Raw genomic sequence first — 26931 nt, 5'->3', positions numbered from 1 at the left:
GTCGAGACAGTGTCTTGTTCTTTCGCTCAGGCTGGAGTGCAGTGGCGCAGTCACAGGGCACAGCTCAATGTAGCCTCAACCTCCTGGGCTCAGTCAATCTTCCTGCCTCAGCCTCCTGAGTAGCTGGGACTACAGGAGCACACCTCCATGCCTGGGTAATTTTTGTATTTTTTTGTGGAGACAGGGTTTTGCCATGCCACCCAGGCTGGTCACAAACTCTTGGGCTCAAGCAATCCACCCACCTCAGCCTCCCAAAATGCTAGGATTGTAGATGTGAGCCACCGTGCCTGGCCTAGTTTTGTTTTTTTTTAATTATTTATTTATTTTTTTGAGATGGAGTCTCGCTCTGTCACCCAGGCTGGAGTGCAGTGGCGTGATCTCGGCTCACTGCAAGCTCCACCTCCCGGGTTCACACCCTTCTCCTGCCTCAGCCTCCCGAGTAGCTGGGGCTACAGGCGCCCGCCACCATGCCCAGCTAATTTTTTGTATTTTTAGTAGAGGCGGGGTTTCACCGTGTTAGCCAGGATGGTCTCAAACTCCTGACCTCGTGATCCACCTGCCTCGGCCTCCCAAAGTGCTGGGATTACAGGCATGAGCCACTGCGCCCGGCCTAGTTTTGTTTTTAAAGATGAATATACTCTTGCTTAAATTCTAGCTTATCATCTGAAAGAGGGGTGGTCAGTTTGTGTTGGCGGGGCTGACTTTTAATATCTTGTTTCTTGTTCCCAGATTGTAGCACTCCCATAAGAACTCTTTTGTAGACTCTGGTATGTTACCTATTCACAGGTCCTCTTCCTGACTATACTCCTCCAGAAATTTTCTCTTTCGAAAGTACTACTGGATTTACATTGTATGGGATGCTCTACAAGCCTCATGATCTACAGCCTGGAAAGAAATATCCTACTGTGCTGTTCATATATGGTGGTCCTCAGGTGGGCATATTTATATACATATATACATACATCCATATGTATATGTATTTTAGATCTTTTGTTTTTTAAATGTCTAGTCAGTTTAAGATTTTGAGCATTGTTGGGCATTTGCTTTTAATGACTCCGTCTTATATTCCAATTATTCAGTTTAGGGGGTCAGGAAACTGGTTTTTGTTGGAGGTTTAATTTGTAAATCAGAGTCTTTTTTTTTTTTTTTTGAGATGGAGTTTTGCTCTTGTTGCCCAGGCTGAAGTACAATGGCGCAATGTCGGCTCACTGCAACCTCCGCCTCCCAGGTTCAAGTGATTGTTCTGCCTCAGCCTCCCAAGTAGCTGGGATTACAGGCATACATCACCATGCCCAGCTAATTTTTAAAATATTTTTAGTGGACATGGGATTTCACCATGTTGGTCAGGCTGGTCTCCAACTCCTGACCTCAAGTGACCCACCCGCCTCAGGCTCCCAAAGTGTTGGGATTACAGGCGTGAGCCACCGTGCCCTGCCACTAAGGCAGTTCCTTAATTTGCAGTGTGGACTATAGCTCTGTGAGGAGTGCGGTATTCATGTCAGTAGGTAAATATGTTGCTTTCTATGTAGAGAAACTTGTTTGGGAAATAAAATGAAATAATTAAATGTCTTGGTAAATCAAAAGAGTCTTAACAGATATTTTTAGAAAGCCTTGGTAGCCTAGTGAATTCTCCCTCTTCATTCTAAAGCTGTGTCTCTCAAGCAAATTAAAATATTTTTATCAGCTAGTTAAGGCAACTGCTATACTACTATTTAGCACTGTAAGAAGTTTATACCTTGATTTTCCTTATTCTGGATTAAGTATTAGCCAATGACTGTTAAGTAAATGCTTTGACTATTGGAGTGAAATATTTTGGCCAGGCGCGGTGGCTCACGCCTGTAATCCCAGCACTTTGGGAGGCCGAGGTGGGCAGATCACAAGGTCAGGAGATCGAGACCATCCTGGCCAACAATGATGAAACCCTATCGCTACTAAAAATATAAAAATTAGCTGGGCGTGGTAGTGCGTGCCTAAAATCCCAGCTACTTGGGAGGCTGAGGCAGGAGAATCACTTGAACCAGGGAGTCAGAGGTTGCGGTGAGCCGAGATAGTGCCACTGTACTCCAGCCTGGTGACAGAGCGAGACTCTGTCCAAAATATATATATTTTGGATGGGTGTATTGGTTAGTTGCTAAATTTTAAAATTGTTTATTCTTGATTATATATCCTACACTGAGCCTTGGAAGAAATTAAAATATAATTACAGTGTTTTCATAATGCAATCCTTAGATTCAGTAATACCCTTTATAATTAATAATTATACCCAGTTATTTAGTATCTGGAAATGTATCTACATACCAAATTATACACAAAAAAAGTAAAATAACTACATAAACCATAAAATCTCTAAATCACTTTGCCATCAAGTGTGTTTACAAACAAAATATGATTGACATTTGTATTTTCATCTACACAAGTCATGAAAGAGTTAGCCGGGCGCTGTGGCTCAAGCCTGTAATCCCAGCACTTTGGGAGGCTGAGGCAGCAGGATCACCTGAGGTCAGGAGTTCAAGACCAGCCTGGCCAACATGGCGAAACCTTGTCTCTACTAAAAATACAAAAATTAGTCGGGCGCAGTGGCAGACACCTGTAATCCCAGCTACTAGGGAGACTGAGGCAGGAGAATTGCTCGAACCTGGGAGGTGGAGGTTGCAGTGAGCTGAGATTGTGCCACTACACTGCAGCCCAGGCAACAGAGTAAGACCCTGTCTCAAAAAAGAAAGAAAGAAAGTTAAATTTTAGACTTCTGGTTAAAGCTTGAAGTCAAATATTTGTAAACTTTAAAAAAAAAAAAAGCGGTCGGCCGTGCGCGATGGCTCAAGCCTGTAATCCCAGCACTTTGGGAGGCCAAGGCAGGCGGATCATGAGGTCAGAGGTTCAAGACCAGCCTGGCCAACATAGTGGAACCCTGTCTCTACTAAAAATACAAACATTAGCCAGTGGTGGCAAGTGCCTATAGTCCCAGCTACTTGGGAGGCTAAGGCAGGGGAATCCTTTGAACCCAGGTGCTGGAGGGTTGCAGTGAGCCAAGATCGTACCACTGCACTCCAGCCTGGACAACACAGCGAGACTCTGTCTCAAAAAAAAAAAAAAAAAAAAAGGCTTAATAGAAAGCAACTCAAGAGAGAAATCATAGGACACTCTCAAGCTTTATACATTTGTTAAATTATTTTGATGGTAAGACTAAATAAGAAGATTTTCCCCTCCCAGTGAAGAAATGATACAGTATATAGGATTGTTAAAAGACATTCTAAAAACTAGATTTTAAAGATTAGGCTGGGTGTAGTGGCTCATAACTATAATCTCAGCAATTTGGGAGGGAGGATCACTTGAGCCTAGGAGTTGGGAGACAAGCCTGAGCAACAAAGTGAAACCCTGTCTCTACAAAAAAATAAAGTTAGCTAGGCGTGGTGGCTCATGCCTGCAGTCCCATCTACTCAAGAGGCTGAGGCAGGAGGATCCCCTGAGCCCAGGAGTTCGAGGTTGCAGTGAGTCATGATCATGCCGCTATACTCCAGCCTGGGTGACAGAGCAAGATCCTGTCTCAAGAAAAAGATTTAAAGGATTCCTTATATGAGTAATTAAGTTTAAAGAGGCTTAGCCACATGAAAAGATGCTCAATATGACTAGTCATTAGGGAAATGCAAATCAAAGCCACTGTGAGATACCAGTTCACACCCATTGGATTGGCTGTTATCAAAAAGAGGAAAATATTAAGTGCTGTACAAGATGTAGAGGAATTGGAACCCTGCCTGGTTCATTGCTGGTGAGAATGTAAAATGTTATAGCTGCTGTGGAAAACAGTATGGCATTTCCTCAAAATGTCAAACATAGAATTACTATATGAGCCAAAAATTCCACTTCTTGATATATACCCAGAAGAATTGAAAATAGGGACAGGAACAGATACTTATACAGCCATAGCCATAGCAGCATTATGCACAATAGTCAAAAGGCAGTGCACGTGTCCATCAACAGATGAATGGATAAACAAAATGTGGTCTATACATACAACGGAATATTATTCAGCCTTAAAAAGGAGGATGTTCTGACACATAGTATAACACTGATGAACCTAGAGGGCATTATGCTAAGTGAAATAATTATTGCCAGACACAAAAGGACAAATATTATTCCACCTGTATGAGGTACCTATAATAGGCAAATTCATAGGGATAGAAAGTAGAATAGAAGTTGTCAGGGACTGGATGGAAGGAGGATGGGGAGTGTTTGAGTGCTTTGTTTGTTTGATTCTTTGTTTTTGAGACAGTCTCGCTCTGTCTTCCAGGCTATAATGCAGAGGCATGATCTCAGCTCACTGCCTCCTCCACCTCCTGGGTTCAAGCGATTCTCCTGCTTCAGCGTCCCTAGTAGCTGGGATTACAGGCGTGCACCACCGTGCCCGGCTAATTTTTTGTATTTTTAGTAGAGACAGGGTTTCGCCATGTTAGCCAGGCTGGTCTCGAACTCCTGACCTCAAATGATCCACCCGCCTCAGCCTCCCATAGTGCTGGTATTACAGACGTAACCCACCGTGCCTGTCTGGGAGTTATTAATGGGTACAGAATTTCTGTTTGGGTGATGAAAAAGTTCTGGAAATGGATAGTGGTGATGGTTACACAGCAGCATGAATATATTTAATGTCATTGAATTGTATGCTTAAAATGGTTGAAATGGTAAATTTTATATATATTTTACCATAATTTAAAAAATGTTAGCCAATTCAATTAAAACAATTTTTTTTTTTTTTTTGAGATGGAGTCTCGCTGTGTTGCCTAGGCTGGGGCGCAGTGGCACGATCTCGGCTCACTGCAACCTCCACCTCCCAGGTTCAAGCAATTCTTTTGCCTCAGCCTCTTGAGTAGCTGGGACTACAGGTGCGCAGCACCATACCTGGCTAATTTTTATATTTTTAGTAGAGACGGGGTTTCACCATGTTGGCCAAGATGGTCTCGAACTCCTGACCTCAGGTGATCTACCCACCTCGGCCTCCCAAAGTGCTGGGATTACAGGCGTGAGCCACTGCACCTGGCCAAAACAAAATTAATTGTTTAGAATACTTTATGCAGTACAGCTGTGCTTTTTTGCACTTACCGAACAGTCATATTTGAAAGGCTATGAGTGAATTTCACCATGTGGTTTTTGAAAAACTATAGGTGACTTAGGATGATTTATTGATTTCTTTCTCAGAATATTCTTCGGAAAAATTCAAATTTGGTGAGGCCAGAGAAGAATCTGGGCTGGATGTGGTGGTTCATGCCTGTAATCCCAGCACTTTGGGAGGCTTAAACAAGAGAATCGCTTTAGCCCAGGAGTTCGAGACCAGATAGGGAGACCCCCATCTCTACAAAAAATAAAAAAATTAGTTGGGCATGGTGGCAGACACCTCTGGTCCCAGCTACTTGGGAGGCTGAGATAGGAGGATTGCTTGAGCCAGGGAGTTTGAAGTTGCAGTGAGCTGTGATCATGCCATTGCACTCCAGCCTGGACAAGAGAGTGAGACCATGTGTCAAAAGAGAAGAAACAGAAGAATCTGGCCAGGTGTGGTGGCTCACGCTTGTAATCTCAGCGCTTTGGGAGGCCGAGGTGGGAGGATTACTTGAGCCCAGGAGTTTGAGACCAGCCTGGGCAACACAGCAAGAACCGCCCCCCCCTTTTTTTTTTTAAGGTTAAAAAAAAAATAAAGAATCTGGTGTTCAGTTTGCAGGGAGATTTTCCCATGAGATTTCACATGATATCGTGCCCCTGTCCCTTCAGCCTCTTGGAAGATCATTCATCTTCTTGCTCGATGACTTCATTTGGGTTAATTATGAAGTGACTCTCTAATGTAGGACTAGGTCTTTTAATAGCACATAATAACATTGTAAAATTTGTTTAAATCTTTTAAGAGTATGATGTTCATGTGGTCAAAACTGTTCTTTCTTGGTGTGTATTCACGTCTAAGTGGAAATATGTTGAAACAGCAACAGTGTCACAATTCATAACATGAAGCGAATTACTTTGTCACTAAAGGCAGCAATTTCTGTAGGTCAGAAAAGAGTGAAATACAAGAAAAGCAGCAGATATTTCCCACTAAAGTTATCAAGGATCAGGTCCTTAAACTTTCCATTATTAACAGCTGTGTTTCTAAACATTTATTTAACAAGGCTGGGTAAGGTGGATCATGTCTGTAACCCCAGCACTTTGGGAGGCTGAGGTGGGCAGATGACTTGAGGTCAGGAGTTTGAGACCAGCCTGGCTAACATGGTGAAACCCCGACCTTACTAAAATTACAAAAATTAGCCAGGCATTGTGGTGCACACCTATAATCCCAGCTACTCAGGAGGCTGAGGCACGAGAATTGCTGGGAGGTGGAAGTTGCAGTGGGCCGAGATCACGCCATTGCACTCCTGCCTGGGTGACAGAGCAACACTACATCTCAAAAAACAAAAAAAGTTTGTGTAACAAATACTTATGTTTCCTAGAATGTGCCAGACACTGTTCTGCAAATAAAAATCCAAAGAGATCAGGCTAGATGATAACAGGACACAGGTTTTGAAGAATTGATACTGAAGGAGACTTTTGGATTCCCAGTGCCGAAAGGCATTATATTTAAGTGTTCATATCAAGCAATTGAGACCATCTTCTATACATGGTAGCAGACAAAGAAGTGAGGTGATTTTCTTTAAATGTTCATATTCGTGTACTTCTCTGCCTAGTATTTCTTCTTTCAGCACTCTCCCTTTAAAGACAAATATCTTTAGCCAGGTGCTGTGGCACACACATGTAATCCCAGCTATTCGGAGGCTGAGGTGGGAGGATTACTTGAGCCCAGGAGTTCGAGGCTGTAGTGAACTATGATTGTACCACCACACTCCAGCCTGGGGTACAGAGTGAGACACCATCTCTTAAGTAAATAAATAAATACAAGTGCCTTTACTCACCAAATGCCCTCTTCCCAAGGTAGAAATGGGAAAAAAACATTATTCTCCTGTTTCTCTTTTTCATTCATTCATTTAGCAAACAGGTATTAAGTTCCTGTGATGTGCTAGGTACTGTTCTAGGCAGTGAGGATACCCAGTGAACATGTCAGACTAATATTCCACTTCATGGACCATAAAGGGAAAATAATAAGCAAACATAAAAAGATATGATGGTGAGACCCCATCTCTACAAAAAAATTTAAAAATTAGCCAGGCATGGTGGTGCACACCTGTAGTCCCAGCTACTTGAAGGCTGAGGCAGGAGGATCACTTGAGCCCAGGAATTTGAGGCAGCACTGAGCTATGATTGTACCACTGCACTCCAGCCTGGAGACCCCATCTCTTAAAAAAAAAAAAGTATGACTTTTTTTGTTTGTTTTTTGAGACAGAGTCTCGCTGTGTTGCCCAGGCTGCAGTGCAGTGGTGTGATCTTTGCTCAGTGCAACCTCTCTGCCTTCTGGGTTCAAGCAATTCTCATGCCTCTGCCTCCCGAGTGACTGGGATCACAGGCGCTCCCCACCATGCCCAGCTAATTTTTTGTTTTTGGTAGAGACGGGGTTTTGCCATGTTGGCCAGGCTGGTCTCGAACTCCTGACCTCAGGTGATCCACCCGCTTCAGCCTCCCAAAGTGCTGGGATTACAGGTGTGAGCCACCACGCTCAGCCCAAAAGTATGACTTTTTATAATGGAAGTTCTATGAAGATTTGCTGGGAAAGGGGATGGCAAGACCTTTCCTGAGGTTACAAACATTGAGAAGGAATGAGCCATGCAAAAGATGTGAGAGAAAAGCATTCCAGACACAGAAAACGGTAAATGTCAAGTTCCTGGGGCTAGAACCAACTTGATAGTGTTGACAATAAGGTTAGAGTACAGTGCACTTGGAGAGAAATGGTATGAGATGAGGTCAGAGGTAGCCAAAGATCTCAAGGGCCATGTAGACTTATTCTGAAGGGTAATGGTAGGCAGTGGAGGAAGCCAAGCAGCAGTCATATCTGATGTCTGATGGGGAGGAAAGTTTTTCTTATTTGTCCTTGTAACTGTCATTCGAATAGCACAGTTCTTCAGGGTAGAAGTAATCAATTTAGTAACTTTTTATATGGGGTGGGTTGATTCACTTATATGTAATTAATATTTAAGTTAGAATTTTAAAGCCTATGGTTGTTCAGTAATTGCCCTGAACTTGAGTGTGAAGTTAAGCAAGAAGCAAATAAACGGACTTGTTAATTTAAAAAGAAATGACTTAAAAAATTACATTTTAAAGGTAAAATAATAGTGAAATTAAGCTTTCTATTTCTTGCAATGCCCAGCCGCTCTTGGGTTTTTATATGCTTCCATATGATAAACTGAAGTTGTGTTTCTTCCTCAGGTGCAGTTGGTGAATAATCGGTTTAAAGGAGTCAAGTATTTCCGCTTGAATACCCTAGCCTCTCTAGGTTATGTGGTTGTAGTGATAGACAACAGGGGATCCTGTCACCGAGGGCTTAAATTTGAAGGCGCCTTTAAATATAAAATGGTGTGTGAGCATAAAACACTTTTCTTTTACAGACATTTACATTTTCTGGTGCATTGTTTGGTGTGAAACCCTTGAAAGAGAGTTGGGGGAAAGGGCTATGAATGAGTGAGTGAGAGAGTGTATGTGTTAGAGTTTGGGGGTGGGAGAGAAGATGCAACTTGATGTACACTCTACTTATACGTAACTTTGGGGAACTGAGATAGAGCCACTTGTACATAGAAATATCCTCTCTGTTTTGTATGTTCACTTGGGTAGAATTTAGCACCATTTAGCTTTCAGCATCCTGTACACAGTTGAGGAATAATTGAGATTTGTTCTGTCCTCTGTGAAGAGGGAATCCAACTGGTTAGTGCCTTCCTTGTGACAAGCCTCTTTCTCTCTACAGGAAGCTTTAAATGCTACCTTTTAGAGATGCCCCATGTCCTTTCTGCTGCTTTGGGAAATGATGAGAATCCGATGTTCCTTTTGCACAGTAAGGCAGTTACTGTGTTTGCCAGTGTTATTGGACATGCTGAGTAAGACATGGGGATTTTCTCCCACAGCCAGTTCTTTGACCTTATGTTGTATTCTCATGTAAGTTTTTTTGTTTTTATTTTTGTTTTTGGCTCAGTGAAGTGAGATTGCGTGCACTGGCAGGCCTAGTAATATAGACAAGGTGGTGGTGGTAGGAATTAGGACTTTAAAGAAGTAGTATGTTCAGTTCCTAGAGGTAGTATAATAGGGAAATAAGAAGACAGGGCCTCAAGAGCAACTCCTTCTGCTTTACTGCACTAAAAATTAAAAAGGAGAAGTAGGCCAGGTGCAGTGGCTCACACGTGTAATCCCAGCACTTTGGGAGGCCAAGGCAGGAGGATCACTTGAGCCCAGGAGTTCAAGACCAACCTGGGCAACATAATGAGACCCCACCTCTACAAATGAGTTAAAAAATTAGCTGGGCATGGTGGTGCATGCCTGTGGTCCCAGCTACTTGGGAGGCTGAGGTGGGAGGATCACTTGAGCCCGGGAGGTTGAGCTACAGTGATCCCTGGTCACACTACTGCACTCCAACCTGGACAGCAGAGTGAGACCATGTCTCCAAAAAAATAGATAAAAAGGAAAAGTAAAATTAATTACTTAAGGGGCTAATTTTTTGTCTTTGGGTATAGGAAGGCTTGTTACAAGGAAGATGCTGACCTCTTAGCAGACAACAGAACAAATGGAAATGGGAAATACCCAAATAGCAAGGGACAGTTTGAGTAGAAGTAGGAGGGAGCTTTATGACTAAGTGGTAACTAAACTCTAGGACAGGCTAGCAACAGAAGCTATAGGCCCCTATCTCCAAATAGATTTTTTAAAAATTTGAGGGAGAGGGGGCAACAGAATCTCAGTTGGTAATAAACTCTAATCTAAAAAAACCTACGGGGCCGGGTGTGGTGGCTCACGCCTGTAATCCCAGCAATTTGGGAGGCCGAGGCGGGTGAATCACTTGAGGTCAGGAGTTCGAGACTAGCCTGGCCATAGTGAAACTCCGTCTCTACTAAAAAATACAAAAATTAGCTGGGCATGGTGGCGCATGCCTGTGATCCCAGCTACTCGGGAGGCTGAGGCAGGAGAATCACTTGAATCCACCAGGCAGAGGTTGCAGTGAGCCGAGACTGCGTCATTGCACTCCAGCCTGGGTGACAGAGTGAGACTCCATCTCAAAAAATAAATAAAATAAAAATTAAAACACCTACAGGTATTTTTAGTAAAAACATTTATCATCTTTGAAAGCACTCTATGAGACTTTTATTCATCAGAATCAGTGAAATGTTTTCCCTTTTTTGACAGGGTCAAATAGAAATTGACGATCAGGTGGAAGGACTCCAATATCTAGCTTCTCGATATGATTTCATTGACTTAGATCGTGTGGGCATCCACGGCTGGTCCTATGGAGGATACCTCTCCCTGATGGCATTAATGCAGAGGTCAGATATCTTCAGGGTATGTGACTTCCTATTATACTCATTTTTGCAATAAGGGTAGATTTTTCTGTAAATGGAGGATATATGAAAATGTCTATTTTCTGAAGGTTTACAGAGTTGGCAATTTTTTTTTTTTTTTTTTTTTTTTTTGAGACGAAGTCTTGCTCTGTAACCCAGGCTGGAGTGCAGTGGCGCGATCTCAGCTCACTGCAATCTCTGCCCCTGGGTTCAAGTGATTCTCATGTCTCAGCCTCCTGTTCTCATATCTCAGCCTCCTGAGTAGCTGGGATTACAAGTGCCCACCACCACACCTGGCTAATTTTTATTTTTATTTTTTTTAAAGTAGAGATGGGATTTCACCATATTGGCTAGGCTGGTCTCAAACTCCTGACCTCAAGAGATCCACCTGCGTTGGCCTCCCAAAGTGCTAGGATTACAGGCATGAGCCACTGCGCCTGGCCCAGAGTTGGCAATATTGTAGAATGTTAGGGTTTGTATGTTTAAAAGCCATGTGAAATGTATATATATCTCAAGTTTGTTTTTTGTTGTTGTTCTGTTTTGTTTTGTTTTGAGACGGAGTCTCGCTCTTCACCCAGGCTGGAGTGCAGTGACGTGATCTTGGCTCACTGCAGCCTCCACCTCCTGGGTTCAAGTGATTTCCAGCTAGTTTTTGTACTTTTAGTAGAGATGGAGTTTCACCATGTTGGCTAGGCTGGTCTTGAACTCCTGACCTGAAGTGATCCCTCTGCCTTGGCCTCCCAAAGTGCTGGGATTACAGGCGTGAACCACTGCGCCCAGCCTTCAAGTTTTATGTGTGTAGATATATATATATGTATGTGTGTGTGTGTGTGTATATATTTTTCTTTTAAACATGTATAATGTTTAAATCTGTCAACTGGATAACCAGTTACTGGCTGTTTATAGATACATGCCAAAGAGTGTAGGAGATGGTTATGATTAGTAAAACACATACAACATACCTGTTGGATTGTAATTACTTAATTTTTGGACTGCAAGCTATGAGGGCAGGGACCTGTTTGCCCTGTACACCATTGTATCCTCAGCAGTCAAGCACAATGCTGGGCATATAGTAGGCCCTCAATAAATGTGCTGAATGAATTAATTATTAAATGTATAAATGCTTACAATTCTGTAAACAAACTCTTGGAAAAATATACTAGAAGAAATTACATAAGGATGATAACAATTGTTGAGAATAGGAATTATGAGTAGTGTTTCTTTTTTAATATTTCAATAACATGATGTTACTTTACAGTGAAAGGTAATTTTTTAAAATTTTATTTTATTTTATTTTTTTGAGACAGAGTCTTGCTGTCACCCAGGCTGGAATGCAGTGGTGCAATCTCGGCTCACTGCAACCTCCGCCTCTCAGGTTCAAGCGATTCTCGTGCTTCAGTCTCCCAAGTAACTGGGATTAAAGGCGCCCACCACTATTCCCAGCTAATTTTTGTATTTTTAGTAGAGACGAGATTTCACCATGTTTGCCAGGCTGGTCTCAGTCTCCTGACCTTGGGTGATCCGCCCGCCTCAGCCTCCCAAAGTGCTGGGATTACAGGTGTGAGCCATTGCACCTGAACCTTAATTTTTATTTTTAAGAACAAAAACAATAAGGTTTTTATTCTTGCACATATATCTAGATAATCTTTATAATAACCATAAATAAATTCTGACCACTTCCATAATTTTCCCAGGTTTGTAGCTGTCAAGAAAATAGAGTATTTAAATATAAAACTACGTATAGGAGAGGCAAATTTTTAGTATATTTCATTTATTGTTTTAAATTCTATATTGCCAACAGAGGCTTAAAAAAAAAAAGGTGGCTCCTTTTTTACATAAAACTGACAGTTCTCGCACGTTTTTTCCTCAGTAGCAGGATGTAGTTCAGTTGTCTTTTAATAACGGGCCTGGCTTTCATATTTCAGCTAGCCCAGGTTAAAGGTTTGGTATGTAGAATGCCCATGGAACATGAAACTGACTCACAGAGTATCAAATTCTTGACCTTGGCACTTCACTTCGTATTCTGAGTTGCCTAAGACATGTATGCGCCAGTAGTAAGGCTAAAGCTTAAGGATAATTTTAGACTGTAAATTTGCAGTTGTAAGATCTCACTGCTAGCCACTCTCTTTTTCCAGACCACACTTGACTGTCAATGTCATCTTATGCAGGTTGCTATTGCTGGGGCCCCAGTCACTCTGTGGATCTTCTATGATACAGGATACACGGAACGTTATATGGGTCACCCTGACCAGAATGAACAGGGCTATTACTTAGGATCTGTGGCCATGCAAGCAGAAAAGTTCCCCTCTGAGTAAGTGCAAGCTTTTTTTTTTTTTTTTTTAAATTGAGACAGGGTCTCACTCTGTCACTTAGGCTGGAGTGTAGTGGCATGATCAGGGCTCCCTGTAGCTTCAAACTCCTGGGCTCAGAGGATCCTCCCACCTCAGCCCCCGAGTAGCTGGGTCTACAGGCACGTGCCACCATGCCCGCCTAATTTTTTGTATTTTTAGTAGAGTCAGGGTTTTATCATGTTGCCTAGGGTGGTCTCAAACTCCTGAACTCAAGTTATCTGCCCACCTCAGACTCCCAAAGTGCTGGGATTACAGGCATGAGCCACCGGGCACAGCCTAATTCAAGCTTTAAAATGAAGATTATAAATTTTCAATTGTATTTTAAAAAATTGTCTTTAATCCTAATGAAAAATTCAAATACTGAAAAACCAAGACAAATGTTATACTAGAATAGCATGGCTGTTTCTTAAAACTGAATTACAGGCCAGTTCATATAATGTTTCTTTACAAGTTATATTTGAAGCAGTTGTTTTTGCTGAAAAAAGTTAAGTACATGACTTTCAAGGTGGAAAAAATTTTATGTCTGCCTGCATATATTTTACAAATAGTTCTTCTAGGGACATGCTATAATTATAGATGTGTTCTAATATTTTAATTATAAAAAATTGAACACAAGATCTTTTTTTAATCTTTCATTGCATGTGGCATCTGGTTAATATGTTACAAATTTAATATTGAAAATACTGAATTCTTATTCTAACATTACAGTATAAGGAAGTTAATATGGTTAAGTATGATTAAATAAGTGAAATGGTTTTCCCAAATACTCTACTATTTTGCCTAATCCTCTAATATTTCCATTTCTCCAGACCAAATCGTTTACTGCTCTTACATGGTTTCCTGGATGAGAATGTCCATTTTGCACATACCAGTATATTACTGAGTTTTTTAGTGAGGGCTGGAAAACCATATGATTTACAGGTGAGTTACTCTACATTTTCTAGTTAAATGCAGTCATGATTAGTGATTGATTACTTTGAAATCTATTGACTGTGGGGTAAGGCCAGATTTTTAGAGTGTCCACCCTCTGCTTAAGAGAACTAAAGTAAGAGGCATATTTACTAGTGCCTGTAGTTGGATAAAAATTAAGATTCTGTTGCAGTCAGGCTGACATACCTGCCTATCAGATTACATGACTGTGTGTCTGTATCTGCTTTCAGTTTGGAAGCATGGAAAAGATGACAGGAAGTCCATTCACTGTTCTCCTTTGCTTTTCTTTTTCCACTTTGAAGGGTGAGGATGTGCTATTTTGATTTCATGGTTGTAAAAGGATTTTTAGGGCCTGATTATATGGTCTTTTGATTTTCTTTTATTTTACATTGACATTGGAGGAAAAACCAGCAAGTTACTCTCCTCCATTGCTCCGTTATTCATTGCTCCTTATTCCAGTTTTTCTTAAAACTGTGTTTTACTCCTTAAACAGATTATGTGCACACAAAAAATGAAAAAATTACTTTTTCCTTTTTAACATTTCAGTTGATATTTATGTTTAAACTATGAGATATTTATAGCAGTAGTTTTTAAGCTTTTTGGTTTCAGGACACCTTTACCTACCAAAGAACTTTGTTTATGTCAATTATATCAATCAATATTTCTCATGTAAGATATGAAAACTGAGAAAATTTTTAAATATTTTAAAATAATAAACTATCATCAGCCCGGCACAGTGGCTCATGCCTGTAATCCCAGCACTTTAGGAGGCCAAGGCAGGTGGATCACTTGAGGTCAGGAGTTCGAGACCAGCCTGACCAACATGGAGAAACCCTGTCTCTACTAAAAATACAAAAATTAGTCAGGCATGGTGGCGCATGCCTGTAATCCCAGCTACTTGGGAGGCTGAGGCAGGAGAACTGCTTGAACTGGGGAGGCGGAGGTTGCGATCAGCTGAGATCGCGCCATTGCACTCCAGCCTGGGCAACAAGAGTGAAACTCCGTCTCAAAAAAAAAAAATAATAATAATAATAATAATAAACTATTACATGTTAACACAAATCACATTTTTCATAGAGAAAAACTATATTCCAAAACAAAAAATAATTTACTGAGAAAAACAGCAATATTTTACATTTTTCTAAATTCCTTTAATGTCTGACATAGTAGTAAAGAAGACACTTGCATTCTTATGTCTCTTTCTGTACTCAGTCTGTTGTGATATGTTGTTTCGACTAAAGTATGTGAAGAAAAATTTGGCCTCACAGAGTATGTAGTTATGAAATGGGGCCGGGCGCAGTGGCTCACGCCTGTAATCCCAACACTTTGGGAGGCCGAGGCAGGCAGATTACCTGAGGTCAAGAGTTCACAACCAGCCTGGCAAACATGGTAAAACCCCATCTCTACGAAAAATACAAAAATTAGCTAGGTGTGGTGGTGCATGCCTGTAATCCCAACTACTCAGGAGGCTGAGGCATGAGAATTGCTTGAACCCGGGAGGCAGAGGTTGCAGTGAGCCGAGATCGTGCCACTGAACTCCAGCCTGGGTGACAGAGTGGACTCTGTCTTAAAAAAAAGGAAATGGGAGGAGTATTTTAGCTTTTTCAGATAATTGTAAATACTATTCTTTGATACTGTACCAAAACTGGACAAGTGGTAGTTTCTTAAAGGTTGTGGGATTTTGTTTGTTTGTTTTTGTTGTTTTAAATATATATATTATATATACTTTTTATTATATATATGTTTTTAAATTATATATATATATATATTATTTTTATTTTTATTTTTTTTCTTTTTGAGATGGAGACTTGCTCTCTCACCCAGGCTGGAGCGCAGTGGTGTGATCTTGGCTAACTGCAACCTCTGCCTCCCGGGTTCAAGCAGTTCTCATGCCTCAGCCTCCTGAGTAGCTGGGACTACAGGCTCATACCACTATGCCCAGCTAATTTTTTTGTACTTTTAGTAGAGACGGGGTTTCACCATGTTGGCTAGGCTGGTCTCAAACTGCTGACCTCAGGTGATTCGAGGCCTTGGCCTCCAAAAGTGTTGGGATTACAGGCGTGAGCCACTACACCCAGGCTAAATATGTATATATATATATATATTTTTTTTTAGATATATATGTATATTTTATATATTATATATGTATATTTTATATATATATATATATATTTTTTTTTTTTTTTGAGATGGAGTTTTGCTCTGTCACCCAGGCTGGAGTGCGGTGGCGCAATCTTGGCTTACTGCAAGCTCTGCCTCCCGGGTTCACGCCATTCTACTGCCCCAGCCTCCCGAGTAGCTGGGACTACCGGTGCCCGCCACCACGCCTGGCTAATTTTTTGTATTTTTAGTATAGACGGGGTTTCACTGTGTTAGCCAGGATGGTCTCGATCTTCTGACCTCGTTATCCGTAGGTGTCAGCCTCCCAAAGTGCTGGGGTTACAGGCATGAGCCACCGCGCCCAGCCTAAATATATTTTTAAAAATAAATAGAGATGGGTGTCACTAAGTTGCCCAGGCTGATCTCAAACTCCTGAACTCAAGCGATCCTCCCACCTGAGCCTCCCAAAGTGCTAAGATTGCAGGGTGAGCTACCATGCTCAGCCAAGGAATTTTTTGTTGTTTTTTATTTATTTATTTTTAAATAGAGTCTTACTGTGATTCCTGGGCTAGTTTCAAACTCCTGGGGTCAAGTAATCCTCCCACCTCAGCCTCCCAAGTAGCTGAGACTACAGGGAATGGGCTACTGCATCTGGCTTAAAGCTAGGTTTTAGTGTGGAATCTGAAGTGATATATATAAACTTCATACTCTGTCACATTAAAGTGTGGATCTTATACTTCAGATGGATCTTTTACCATGCATTGGCCATCTGGAAAATACTGGCTCACTGTGTTATGCCAGTCTTTCAAATATTGACTCCTTTTATTGTACAATATTTTAAAAATCACATATAATAATATTACCACTGAGCTCATCGGAAAAGTGTCTAAGTATTGGGAAGCTCGTTAGTTAATAGTAGTAGATGCAAGTTTTCCAAAATTCTAACTCAAAAGCCCAGATTTTATCATTGGCAACAAATACTGTCAGTGTTGTCCTTGAAGTGACCGGCTCACTTCATTCACTTTTGAGAAAATATTTACTGGATACCCTAAATAACCATAGTTGTCAGTCATTCTTTGAAGTTAAAAATGGAGTTCCATTTAAAAAGCAGCAGTTCAGCTTGTGACTCATTCACACTAGTACTTTTCTTTGAGACATCCTATAGCACAGGTGCTTTATGCATTCCCATTTCATAAACACAGAATATTAAAAAGACTTCTACTCAAAGGTTGTAACTTAATAAATTCTAATTTTTACTGCTACTTAATTGAAACTGACATTTTTCTTTTTTATTGGAAGTGTGGTGGTGAGGAATACTGTGACTTCTAGTGCAGTTTAATGATAGTGCCTTGATTCATGCTAACCAGCAGTTTTACTCACCTTTGCTTTTGCATCATCACTGTAAATGCTGATACAACAAGTAAAGGCAAATAATGTCTTTGTGTTGTTCTAAAAGTAGTTTTGACCGTGTCTATCCCTTGAAAAGGTTTCAGAGACCTCTGAAAGTCTGCAGACCACACTTAGAGAACAAACCATTGGTCTACAGATAAATCCATCATTAAGCCTAATGTTAAATAAGGAAATCATAAGATGAAGAGAGGAGCGTTTAGATAGGATTTATTCTACAATATTGCATAGAGGCTGTGCTTCGTATTATTAATCCTGTTAAAAATCTCTGGAAAGCTTTGGAAGAAGATGTATTACTAAATTCTTTTTTTTTTTTTTGTATCTTTATTTTTTGTTGTTGGTAAGATCTATCCTCAGGAGAGACACAGCATAAGAGTTCCTGAATCTGGAGAACATTATGAACTGCATCTTTTGCACTACCTTCAAGAAAACCTTGGATCACGTATTGCTGCTCTAAAAGTGATATAATTTTGACCTGTGTAGAACTCTCTGGTATACACTGGCTATTTAACCAAATGAGGAGGTTTAATCAATAGAAAACACAGAATTGATCATCACATTTTGATACCTGCCACGTAACATCTACTCCTGAAAATAAATGTGGTGCCATGCAGGGGTCTACGGTTTGTGGTAGTAATCTAATACCTTAACCCCACATGCTCAAAATCAAATGATACATATTCCTGAGAGACCCAGCAATACCATAAGAATTACTAAAAAAAAAAAAAAAAAAAGACATTAGCACCATGTATTCATACTACCCTATTTTCACTTTTAATAGTATTATAAACTTCATGAACTTAATTAGTGTATTTTTACAGTATACTTTTGAGTTTGTTAAAATATGATGATATTAGTGATTGGTTTGGTTCAGTTCCAGAATCTCTGACTAGTTACAGATTTGATAGCACTTAAATGTAATTGAATAGCTTATGCTTCATTGCTTGGGCATATCCAGCATGTTATGAACTAATAACTATTAAACTTAACCAGTCATTCATTAATAATTTTTCAAGGATAACTTAGTGGCCTCCTAAAGACACTTGTTTTGGCACTGACCAGTTTTTAGCCAATTTAATCTGTATCTAGTATAAATAATTCTCATTTTTCTTTGATGATATTAACAGTGGGCTTTTCCTTTTGCATAAAGGCTAGTAACTGTATATGTAGCATGGATTTAATTAGTCATGATATTGATAATTACAGGCAGAAAATTTTTAATCAAATGATTAGAGCTTAAATATTTGCAGGCAAGTTTTTTTTTTTCCTTTAAGAAAAGGAAAAAGTACACATTCACTAGAATTCTTCAGAAAATTTAGTGGTGCCAGTTTCCATTTGGTATTTCCTTATTAAAATATTCTAGAATTTTAAGGAGATTGAAGGGAATCACAGTGGGGTGGGGAGACCTGGGTTTGGGGAATGACAGAGAGAAGAGGTGGTGAGGGCCTGATTAAAAACTAAGCAGAAGTAGTTTTAACAAAAATACTCATGAAAATGTTTGGAAACTGAAATTTAAACAACTGTAATATTAAGGAAACCAGAATCAATAAATCACTGTCTTGCCAGCACAGCTACAGAGTAACATGATTCAGGGGAGGAAAAGTTCCTTAGAGTTACTTTTATAATTCTTTTTTTTTTTTCCTCTTAGGTTTAGAAATCTTACAAATTTAAACTTTATCCTTTTAAAATTATTTGAACATAATTTAGATATTGTAAGCTTAAAATACAAATGTTTACAGATAACCTCTTTACCGTAAACTAATCCCTGGCAAGCCATGGCTCTCTTTTTTTTTGGTGTTTAAAGCCTGTAAACAGTTTTTCTGAATGATCGTGAACTTTTCTTGGTTTAGCACTAGGATTTAGCTATGAAGAGAGCTCATAGGCTTTCAGGTGCTAATTGAGATCTGCCCTGTTAGAGTCTTGGGGTGCTAGATTGGTCACATTGACACCAGTGGCAGGGAAGGCATCTATGAGTTTGATGCTTTTTATCACACACTTCAGTGTTTAGAAAGTTATTACCAATACTTTTAAACAACACTCCAAGAAAATTTGCTATATTTCTTTCTCATCACTACAGAGAGAGTAGATTTCCCCATAGAGAGCACAGCCTCCATTAGTAAGGTTGGTGACTATTGGTAAGAGGTGGACTTCATTGACACCAAGTGGGAGGTAGGGAAAGCCCAGAAATGGCAGGATGATATGGTGGTTCTGTCATTGGGAAAGGTATTGGGTTTTGCTGTTTGTATTTATACTGTATAATAGATACCACGCTTTTTCTTATCTGTATATGTATTGCTTTTCATGTTTGATATTTTCCCATGCCAAGATTTGTTTATATATATTTTCAATGTTAAATTAAATTGATTTGGGTAACTTTCTTCCCCAAGAAAGTATTTTCCCCCTTAAGTATATATCTGACTGTGGAGGGTGTTTTGTTTTGTTTTGTTTTGTTTGGACTAATTGGCCTTGAAGGATCTATCCTTATAATATATGCAAAGTAGAAATGGTATACAGTAGCTTTTAAGCAGCTACTGCATTGAAACGTCTCACCCATTAAGGCTGTTTCTTCAAAGTGGCATCTCTTATTTTACCGAAACAAACTTAGAAAACTTCATGTACTCAGGAGTTCACAGGTGTTTTCCTTTTGCATGTTGCCTTCTCCTTTCCTCCTATCACAAAGAATGCTTCTATTATCACTCCCAGTCACTTAAATGCCATTCTGCTTCTTTAGCAGGAAAAAATACCTGAATGAATTCTCTTACAGAAAGACAGTTTGACTGAATTTGCTTTTTACAACCAGTGTGGAAAATATCATAGTCAATTGAGGCAATCAGTAGAAATCTCACTAAAAGTTTGTACCCCCTGAGTATGGGTAACAGCTTAAACGGCAAGAATATATAAAAGTAGCAACAGTTTAGTGGGAGCCAAAAAGCACTAGGTTAAATATCATACTACGTTTTTAAAGACTTGATAAATGTGTACACTTGAACAACCATCCAGAGGGATAGTTACTTGAGCATTATAGAGTAGTGGAACTCAAAATCTAAGATTCATCTGGGATACTTCTAAAAGAAATGTAGAGTTTTGAATCTCACTCTTAAAAATGTGTATTCCCAGGCTAGGCATGGTGGCTCACGCCTGTAATCCTAGCACTTTGGGAGGCCAAGGCGGGTGAATCACTTGAAGTCAGGAGATCAAGACCAGCTTGGTCGACATGGTGAAACCCCGTCTCTACTAAAAGTACAAAAAAATTAGCTGGACATGATGGCGTGTGCCTATAATCCCACCTACTCGGGAGGCTGAGGCAGGAGAATCGCTTGAACCTGGGAGGCAGAAGTTGCAGTGAGCCGAGATGGCGCCACTGTAGTCCAGTCTGGGCGACAGAGTGAGATTCTGCCTCAAAATAAATAAATAAATAAAAATTTGTATTCCATTGATTTGGGTAGACACCAGGAATGTGCATTTCTAACAAGCTTTCCAGGCGATCCTACAGTAAGTCATCTGTGGACTACTTTAAGAAACTCTTCTATAGAGAATGGAGTTGGATTAATAATAGGTGATTTTTTACACTGGACTGATTCACAAGAACCTAAACAGTAGTCCATGAAGCTGCTCATCTGTGGTAACTATTTGGCCCCTTCTCACTCTGAAAGCAGCAGGAGATGTTGTTTACTTTGTTTCTATCCCCTTTGTCTGGAGATTAATTTTGGAATGAAAGTTTTTCTCTCTATGCCATTCCTGGTTCTTTTCCAAAGCCTCATACAAGAGGATTAGGTCACAATGCATGCATTACCTTTTAAAAGAATGCGATATTGATACCGATGCTTACTTTTTTTTTTTTTACTACTTGTTTTATTCCTTCCAGAAAGTATAGCCCGCCTTTCTATAGCATAGTTCTCTTTAGGTGGAATGATTCCTATAAGATTTCTCATTATTAAATCATGCATTTTTCAAGATGGAATCAATCTTTGATTTAATCTAAGCTGATATTCTCATTTGTTAGAAGAACAACCTACATGCTAGAGAGAGAGGAGGAAATATACCCACGACCACACAGCCAGTTAGTATCCAGTTGGTGCTGGACTCCAGCCAGGTGTCCTGCCTCATGGTAGTTAAATGATATATAGAAAAGGTAAATTTTTAAAGAAATATTTATTAATATATTCCTATAAAACATTTTAAAGGTAACCACATAAAAATGGTTAATTTTTCCATTCCAAAGTAAATGCTAAGCATGTTTATTAATGAAGCAGTACTTCTGATTAGTATATGACATTCTGAAGTTAATTAAACTCATTGCACTAAATGTGTCTTCCTTGGTATAGTGGAGGATTTGAGGATTGGAATATAAAGTAGAGTGCTTGCTTAAGCCTGGGAGCCCATCTTTATAGCTATTTGATGTAAGAAAAGAGACATGGCCATTTCTAAACTATATAAGGTGAGTGTGTCTATTCCCAGCAGATATAAAGGAAAAAGGAAACTTTTTTGATTCCCACCTTCCCAGCCTCACCTAGCCATCTTCCAGCCTCAAATATAGAGATGTTAGTGCAAGGTCCTGGGCTCTAGGTAATCATTTCATAAGTCCTTTACAGATAAAGAAAAAGTAGTGTTTGTATGTTTGTTTTTAAGTAACCCCAAAACAAATTTATGTTGTATTCAGCAAAATTGGAATTCAGGTGTTTAATTTTAGAACATAAAGTGCCTGCTGTTTTAAGCATTGACTTGTATAAAAAGAATTGCATGTCTCACTCCAGTAAGCTTATGGGTTTTCTCATTTTTAGGTATATGGCTTTTAATCATGTAAAGTGAAACATTAGTTTTGTTGCATTTTATTACAGGTTCTTTGTTGCAATAAAGATGCTGCTGAAATTAATTGATTTAAGTGTTCCTTTTTCTTCCATTTCCCCATGGGAAATGTACAACCTTGCCTTGATTAGTGACAACTGTGGAGTGACTAATACACATGAACAAGGTCATGTGCTTGCAGTGGAGAAGAGAAACTGTAGTATGAAGGATTACATGGGTGTTTTAGTATAAACACTAACCAAAATGCATCCAAGCCCAATGGGAGGTGTGCAGAGAACTGCTTTCTATCTGCAAGTGGTTACCAACATCCAGTGGTTGATACTACAAGGGTAAATGGTGTTAGAGCCAGTGAGGAGCATATCCCCCTGCCCCAAGCTCCACCCCCAAGCAGCTGGGGGTTTGTGGGAATACCACCTAGGGTTGATAGTGGCTTCTGCATGCTGCCCAGGAAATTTTTTTTTTTTTTTAATTTTTTTGAGACAGTCTCACACTGTCGCCCAGGCTGGAGTGCAGTGGCGCAATCTTGGCTCACTGCAAGCTCCGCCTCCTGGGTTCACGCCATTCTCCTGCGTCAGCCTCCCAAGTAGCTGGGACTATAGGCACCCGCCACAACGCCTGGCTAATTTTTTGTAGTTTTAGTAGAGATGGGATTGCACCGTGTTAGCCAGGATGGTCTCGATCTCCTGACCTCTGACCTCGTGATCCACCCGCCTTGGCCTCCCAAAGTGCTGGGATTACAGGCGCGAGCCACCACGCCCGGCCCCTACTGCCCAGGAAACTTTGAGGGAGTTTAATGTACTATGTTTTTCAGAGGTTTCTGTTGTTTTTTTGTTGTTGTTGTTTTGTTTGTTTGTTTTTTAGGTGGAGTCTTGTTCTGTCACCCAGGCTGGAGTGTAGTAGTGCAATCTTGGCATACTGCAACCTCCCCTGCCCAGGTTCAAGCGATTCTCCTGCCCCAGCCTCCCAGGTAGCTGGGATTACAGGCGCCTGCCACCACACCTGGCTAATGTAGAGATGGAGTTTCACCATGTTGGCCAGGCTGGTCTCGAAGTCCGTAATGACCTCAGGTGATGTGCCTGCCTCGGCCTCCCAAAGTGTTGGGATTACAGGCATGAGCCACCATGTCCGCCCTGACAATATTCTGTTTTTTTGAAGTTTTATTAGAGAAAGGGCAGAGGGGAAGCAGATGAACCCCTCTGAAATAAGTAAATGTGGGTTTCTGTGATAATCCTTCCAGAACAGAGGTTTAATCTGGATTCTGTAACCCTCAAGTTGTATGTGAAGTATTGCATGAAAAGTAGTAGTGTATTATTCTGGAGACAGGCTCTTTGGCTTTATCAAATACTCAAAGGGATAGTGACCCCAAAAAAGTTAAGAACCACAGCTGTATTAGGGTCTTAAACTTTTATTTTGTATACAAAAATTATTAGGAATAAAGATGATTTTAAAATAAGGGACTGCTAGGCCGGGTGCAGTGGCTCACGCCTGTAATCCTGGCACTTTGGGAGGCTGAGACGGGTAGATCACTTGAAGTCAGGAGTTTAAGACCAGCTAGCCAACATGGTGAATGAATTTTTGCATACTAAAAATACAAAAATTAGCCGGGCATGGTGGCACATGGCTGTAATCCCAGCTACTCGGGAGGCTGAGGCAGGAGAATCGGTTGAGCTTGGGAGGCAGAGGTTGCAGTGAGCCAAGATCACACCACTGCTCTCTAGCCTGGGCAACAGTGTGAGACTCCATCTCAAAAAAATAAAAAGTGATGGACTGCTGTAGATGGGTGCTTCCTAACCTTTTCATCTTGTAACAAAAAGAGACACTCGTATGACACAGGGATAAACAGGCACCCTGGGGTAAGCTGTTAAGGCTGCTTGTAGCCAGAAGTGACTGTCCAGGCCCACCTCAGCTCTAAAGAAATCAGTATCTCATTATACATATGATCTATTTATGGCACTATGGTTGGGAAATTTTATAGATTACCTTGGCCTATCAAAAATAAAAAACCAGCTTTCACCTGACACAGTGGCTCATGCCTGCAGTCCTAGCAATTTGGGAGGCTGAGGTGGGCAGATTGCTTGAGCTCACAAGTTCAAGGCCAGCCTGGGCAACATGGTGAAACCCCATCTCTACAAAAATACAAAAACTGCCTGGGTGTGGTGATGCATGCCTGTAGTTCCAGCTACTCGGGAGGCTGAGGTGAGAGGATCGCTTGAAGCTTGGAGGCAGAGGCTGCAGTCAGCTGAGATCACACCACTACACTCCAGCCTGGGCGACAGAACCAGACCTTGTCTCAAAATAAAATTTTTTTTTTTTTTCAATTAGCTTTCAGGCCAGACGAGGTGAATCACACCTGTAATCCCAGCACTTTGAGAGGCCAAGGCGGGAGGACTGCATGAGCTCAGGAGTTTGAGACCAGCCTGGGCAACATAGCAAGATCTTGTCTCTACTAAAAATTTTAAAATTAACTGAGCATGGTAGTGCACGCCTGTAGTCCCAGCTACTCAGGAGACTGAGGCAAAGGATTACTTGAGCACAGGAGGTCGAGGTTGCAGTGTGCTATGATTATACTACTGCAGTCCAGCCTGGGCAACAAGACCCTGTCTGCATACTGTGATGGAGGTGTAGACTTCCAGCTGTAGAACTCCAGTGCCCCAGAGTCGGAGCAAGTGCTACAGCCTTGAAGCATTTTGACTTCCCTTTGGCCCTTTTAACCTCACCCACCCCACCCAATGTATATGAAGAGGCAGATATTGATCCCTTGGTGCTTTTGTGGGGAGCAGAGTGAAACAGTCACAGTATGAGAATCTCATAACCAGAGTATAATTTTATTTTGGGTTCGGTGTAGTTTGGGGATTTACCAGGATTTAAGGATTCATCTGCTGGCTCTATCACCCTGGAAGAGGTTGAGCTCCCATTGTAATTTCAGCTCTGAGACACAGATTGTTCAGTTTGCTGTTTGTTCCTTACTCCTTACTAAAAGATGCTCTCTGTAAATTGGCCTCCAAACCTGTGTTCTTAAAATAGAAGTTTGCGGAAGCAATTAGCCAGGATAGTTGTCCTTAGCCGGCTCCGGGATTCCCCCATCTTTATTGGAAAAACACCCTGTAGATGTGGCATAGCTTAACATTCTACTCACAGGTGACAGTTACTTGCAGGAAGGTCAGTCCTCTGGCCAGGATGGTTCTGGAAACCACACAGCTCCTCTGTAAAATGAACTCTCTGTGCTGGCTTAATTACTGAGCGCATACCTGGTCGTAGTTGCATCCCTAAGCATGCATGTGTATACCACTGTCTGCAGTTCAGTTGGGTACTTGATGTGTTGCCCTGCCAGTTAATTGCTTTAAGCTGTCTCAACCGTCCATTCCTCTTTCCCATTGTTGCTCCTTCCCCAGTCTAGGTCTCACGATCTCAATGCCGGGTAAATACAGCAGCTCTCTATCCACCCTGAGTTCGGGGTGAAGAATAGAATTCCAAGTGACTTCAAATAAGCATTTCTCAACTTTCATTTAGCAAATATTTAGGAACAATCATGTGCCAGGTCTGTACTAGGCCATCAGAAAACAGAACTGAAGAGGATACAGTCCTTGCCCTCAGTAGGCTCTCGGGACCCACTTCACTTTCCACCCAGAAGCCACTTCCTTTAAAGGAAGCTTTTTTTTTTTTTTTCTTTGAGACAGGGTCTCCCTCTGCTGCCCAGGTGGGAATGCAGTGGCATGAACACACCCACTGCAGCCCCAACCTCCCAGGCTCAGGTGATCCTCCCACCTCACCTTCCCAAATAGCTGGGACTTCAGGCACGCACCATCACTCCCAGCTAATTTTTTCATTTTTTGTACAGATGCGGGTCGCACTTTGTTCAAACAGGCTGGTCTTGAACTCCTGGGCTTAAGCAGTCCTCCTGCGTCAGCCTCCCCAAGTGCTGGGATTACAGGCACGTGCCACCGTGCCCGGCTAATTTTTGTATTTTTAGTAGAGATGGTGTTTTACCATGTTGGCCAGGCTGGTCTCGACACCTGACCTCAAGTGATCCGCCCACCTCGGTCCCCCAAAGTGGTGGGATTACAGGCATGAGCCACCTCACCCGGCCTAGCATTTAATTTCATACCATACTGTTTGCTACCGGTTTTGTTTCTCCAGTTGGATCACAGACTCTCAAAGTGGTACCTTTACACTTGCTTAATTCTCACCCATAATACCTACTGCAGGGTCAGATATATATGAGATACTTGAATACCAAAACAATTTTCAAATAAAAATATCTGACATCCCCCATTTAGGGTTGTCTGATTGATAGCTTATAGGTTCCTAAGTACCCATCTACCAATTTGTTTGTAAGTGCAAAAGAAACCAAATCATTCCCAAATTTAAGCTTTTAGAACTCCTTTTTCAAAATGTCCTTGTAGTTTGTATTCTTTATCCCCCACTGAGGCTTCAGGTCAGGAGATATTGTCCTTCTCAACCCTAGTTGCTATTATAGTTGCCTGGGCAGCTTTTAAAAACATTCATATATAAGTCCCTCCCAGGATCCATTACATCAAAATGGGGAGGGGAGGTCCTGCCATCTTTTAATTTGTTAAAAATAAGTTCTCTAGGTGATCCTAATGTTTAACCAGAGTAGAGTCTCTGGCCAGGCTTGGTGACTCACGCCTGTATTCCCAGCACTTTGGGAGGCTGAGGACGGCAGATCACCTGAGGTCAGGAGTTTGAGACCAGCATGGTCAACATGGTTAAACCCCACCTCTACTAAAAATACAAAAAGTAGCCAGCTGTGATGGCACACACCTGTAATCCCAGCTACTTGGGGGACTGAGACAGGAGAATCGCTTGAACCTGGGAGGCGGAGGTTGCAGTGAGCCGAGATCGTGCCAATGCACTCCAGCCTGGGTGACAGAGTCCCTGAG

General features: G+C 41.1%; 1 protein-coding gene across 35 annotated transcripts in view; it reads left to right on the top strand.

Annotated features, from left to right (window-relative positions):
• Window positions 1-22101, top strand: part of DPP8 (dipeptidyl peptidase 8) — a 75011-nt gene extending 52910 nt beyond the window's left edge. For 16 of the 35 annotated variants that reach the window (XM_003952673.6, XM_016928380.4, XM_063795150.1 and 13 more), the window contains 6 exons: window positions 787-932; window positions 8329-8475; window positions 10285-10437; window positions 12605-12747; window positions 13597-13708; window positions 17570-22101. In XM_003952673.6, the coding sequence (XP_003952722.1) occupies window positions 787-932; window positions 8329-8475; window positions 10285-10437; window positions 12605-12747; window positions 13597-13708; window positions 17570-17692 (824 nt within the window). In that variant the 3' untranslated portion in view covers window positions 17693-22101. Of the gene's footprint in view, window positions 1-786; window positions 933-8328; window positions 8476-8860; window positions 8991-10284; window positions 10438-12604; window positions 12748-13596; window positions 13709-17569 lie in introns of all 35 variants that reach the window. The other 19 variants (XM_063795156.1, XM_063795152.1, XM_063795148.1 and 16 more) reach the window with 6 other exon arrangements.
• Window positions 22102-26931: the final 4830 nt, after the last annotated feature.

The sequence above is a fragment of the Pan troglodytes genome, chromosome 16 (genome assembly GCF_028858775.2).
Source record: "Pan troglodytes isolate AG18354 chromosome 16, NHGRI_mPanTro3-v2.0_pri, whole genome shotgun sequence".
NCBI lineage: Eukaryota > Metazoa > Chordata > Mammalia > Primates > Hominidae > Pan > Pan troglodytes.
This window is presented reverse-complemented; position numbering and strand designations above follow the sequence as displayed.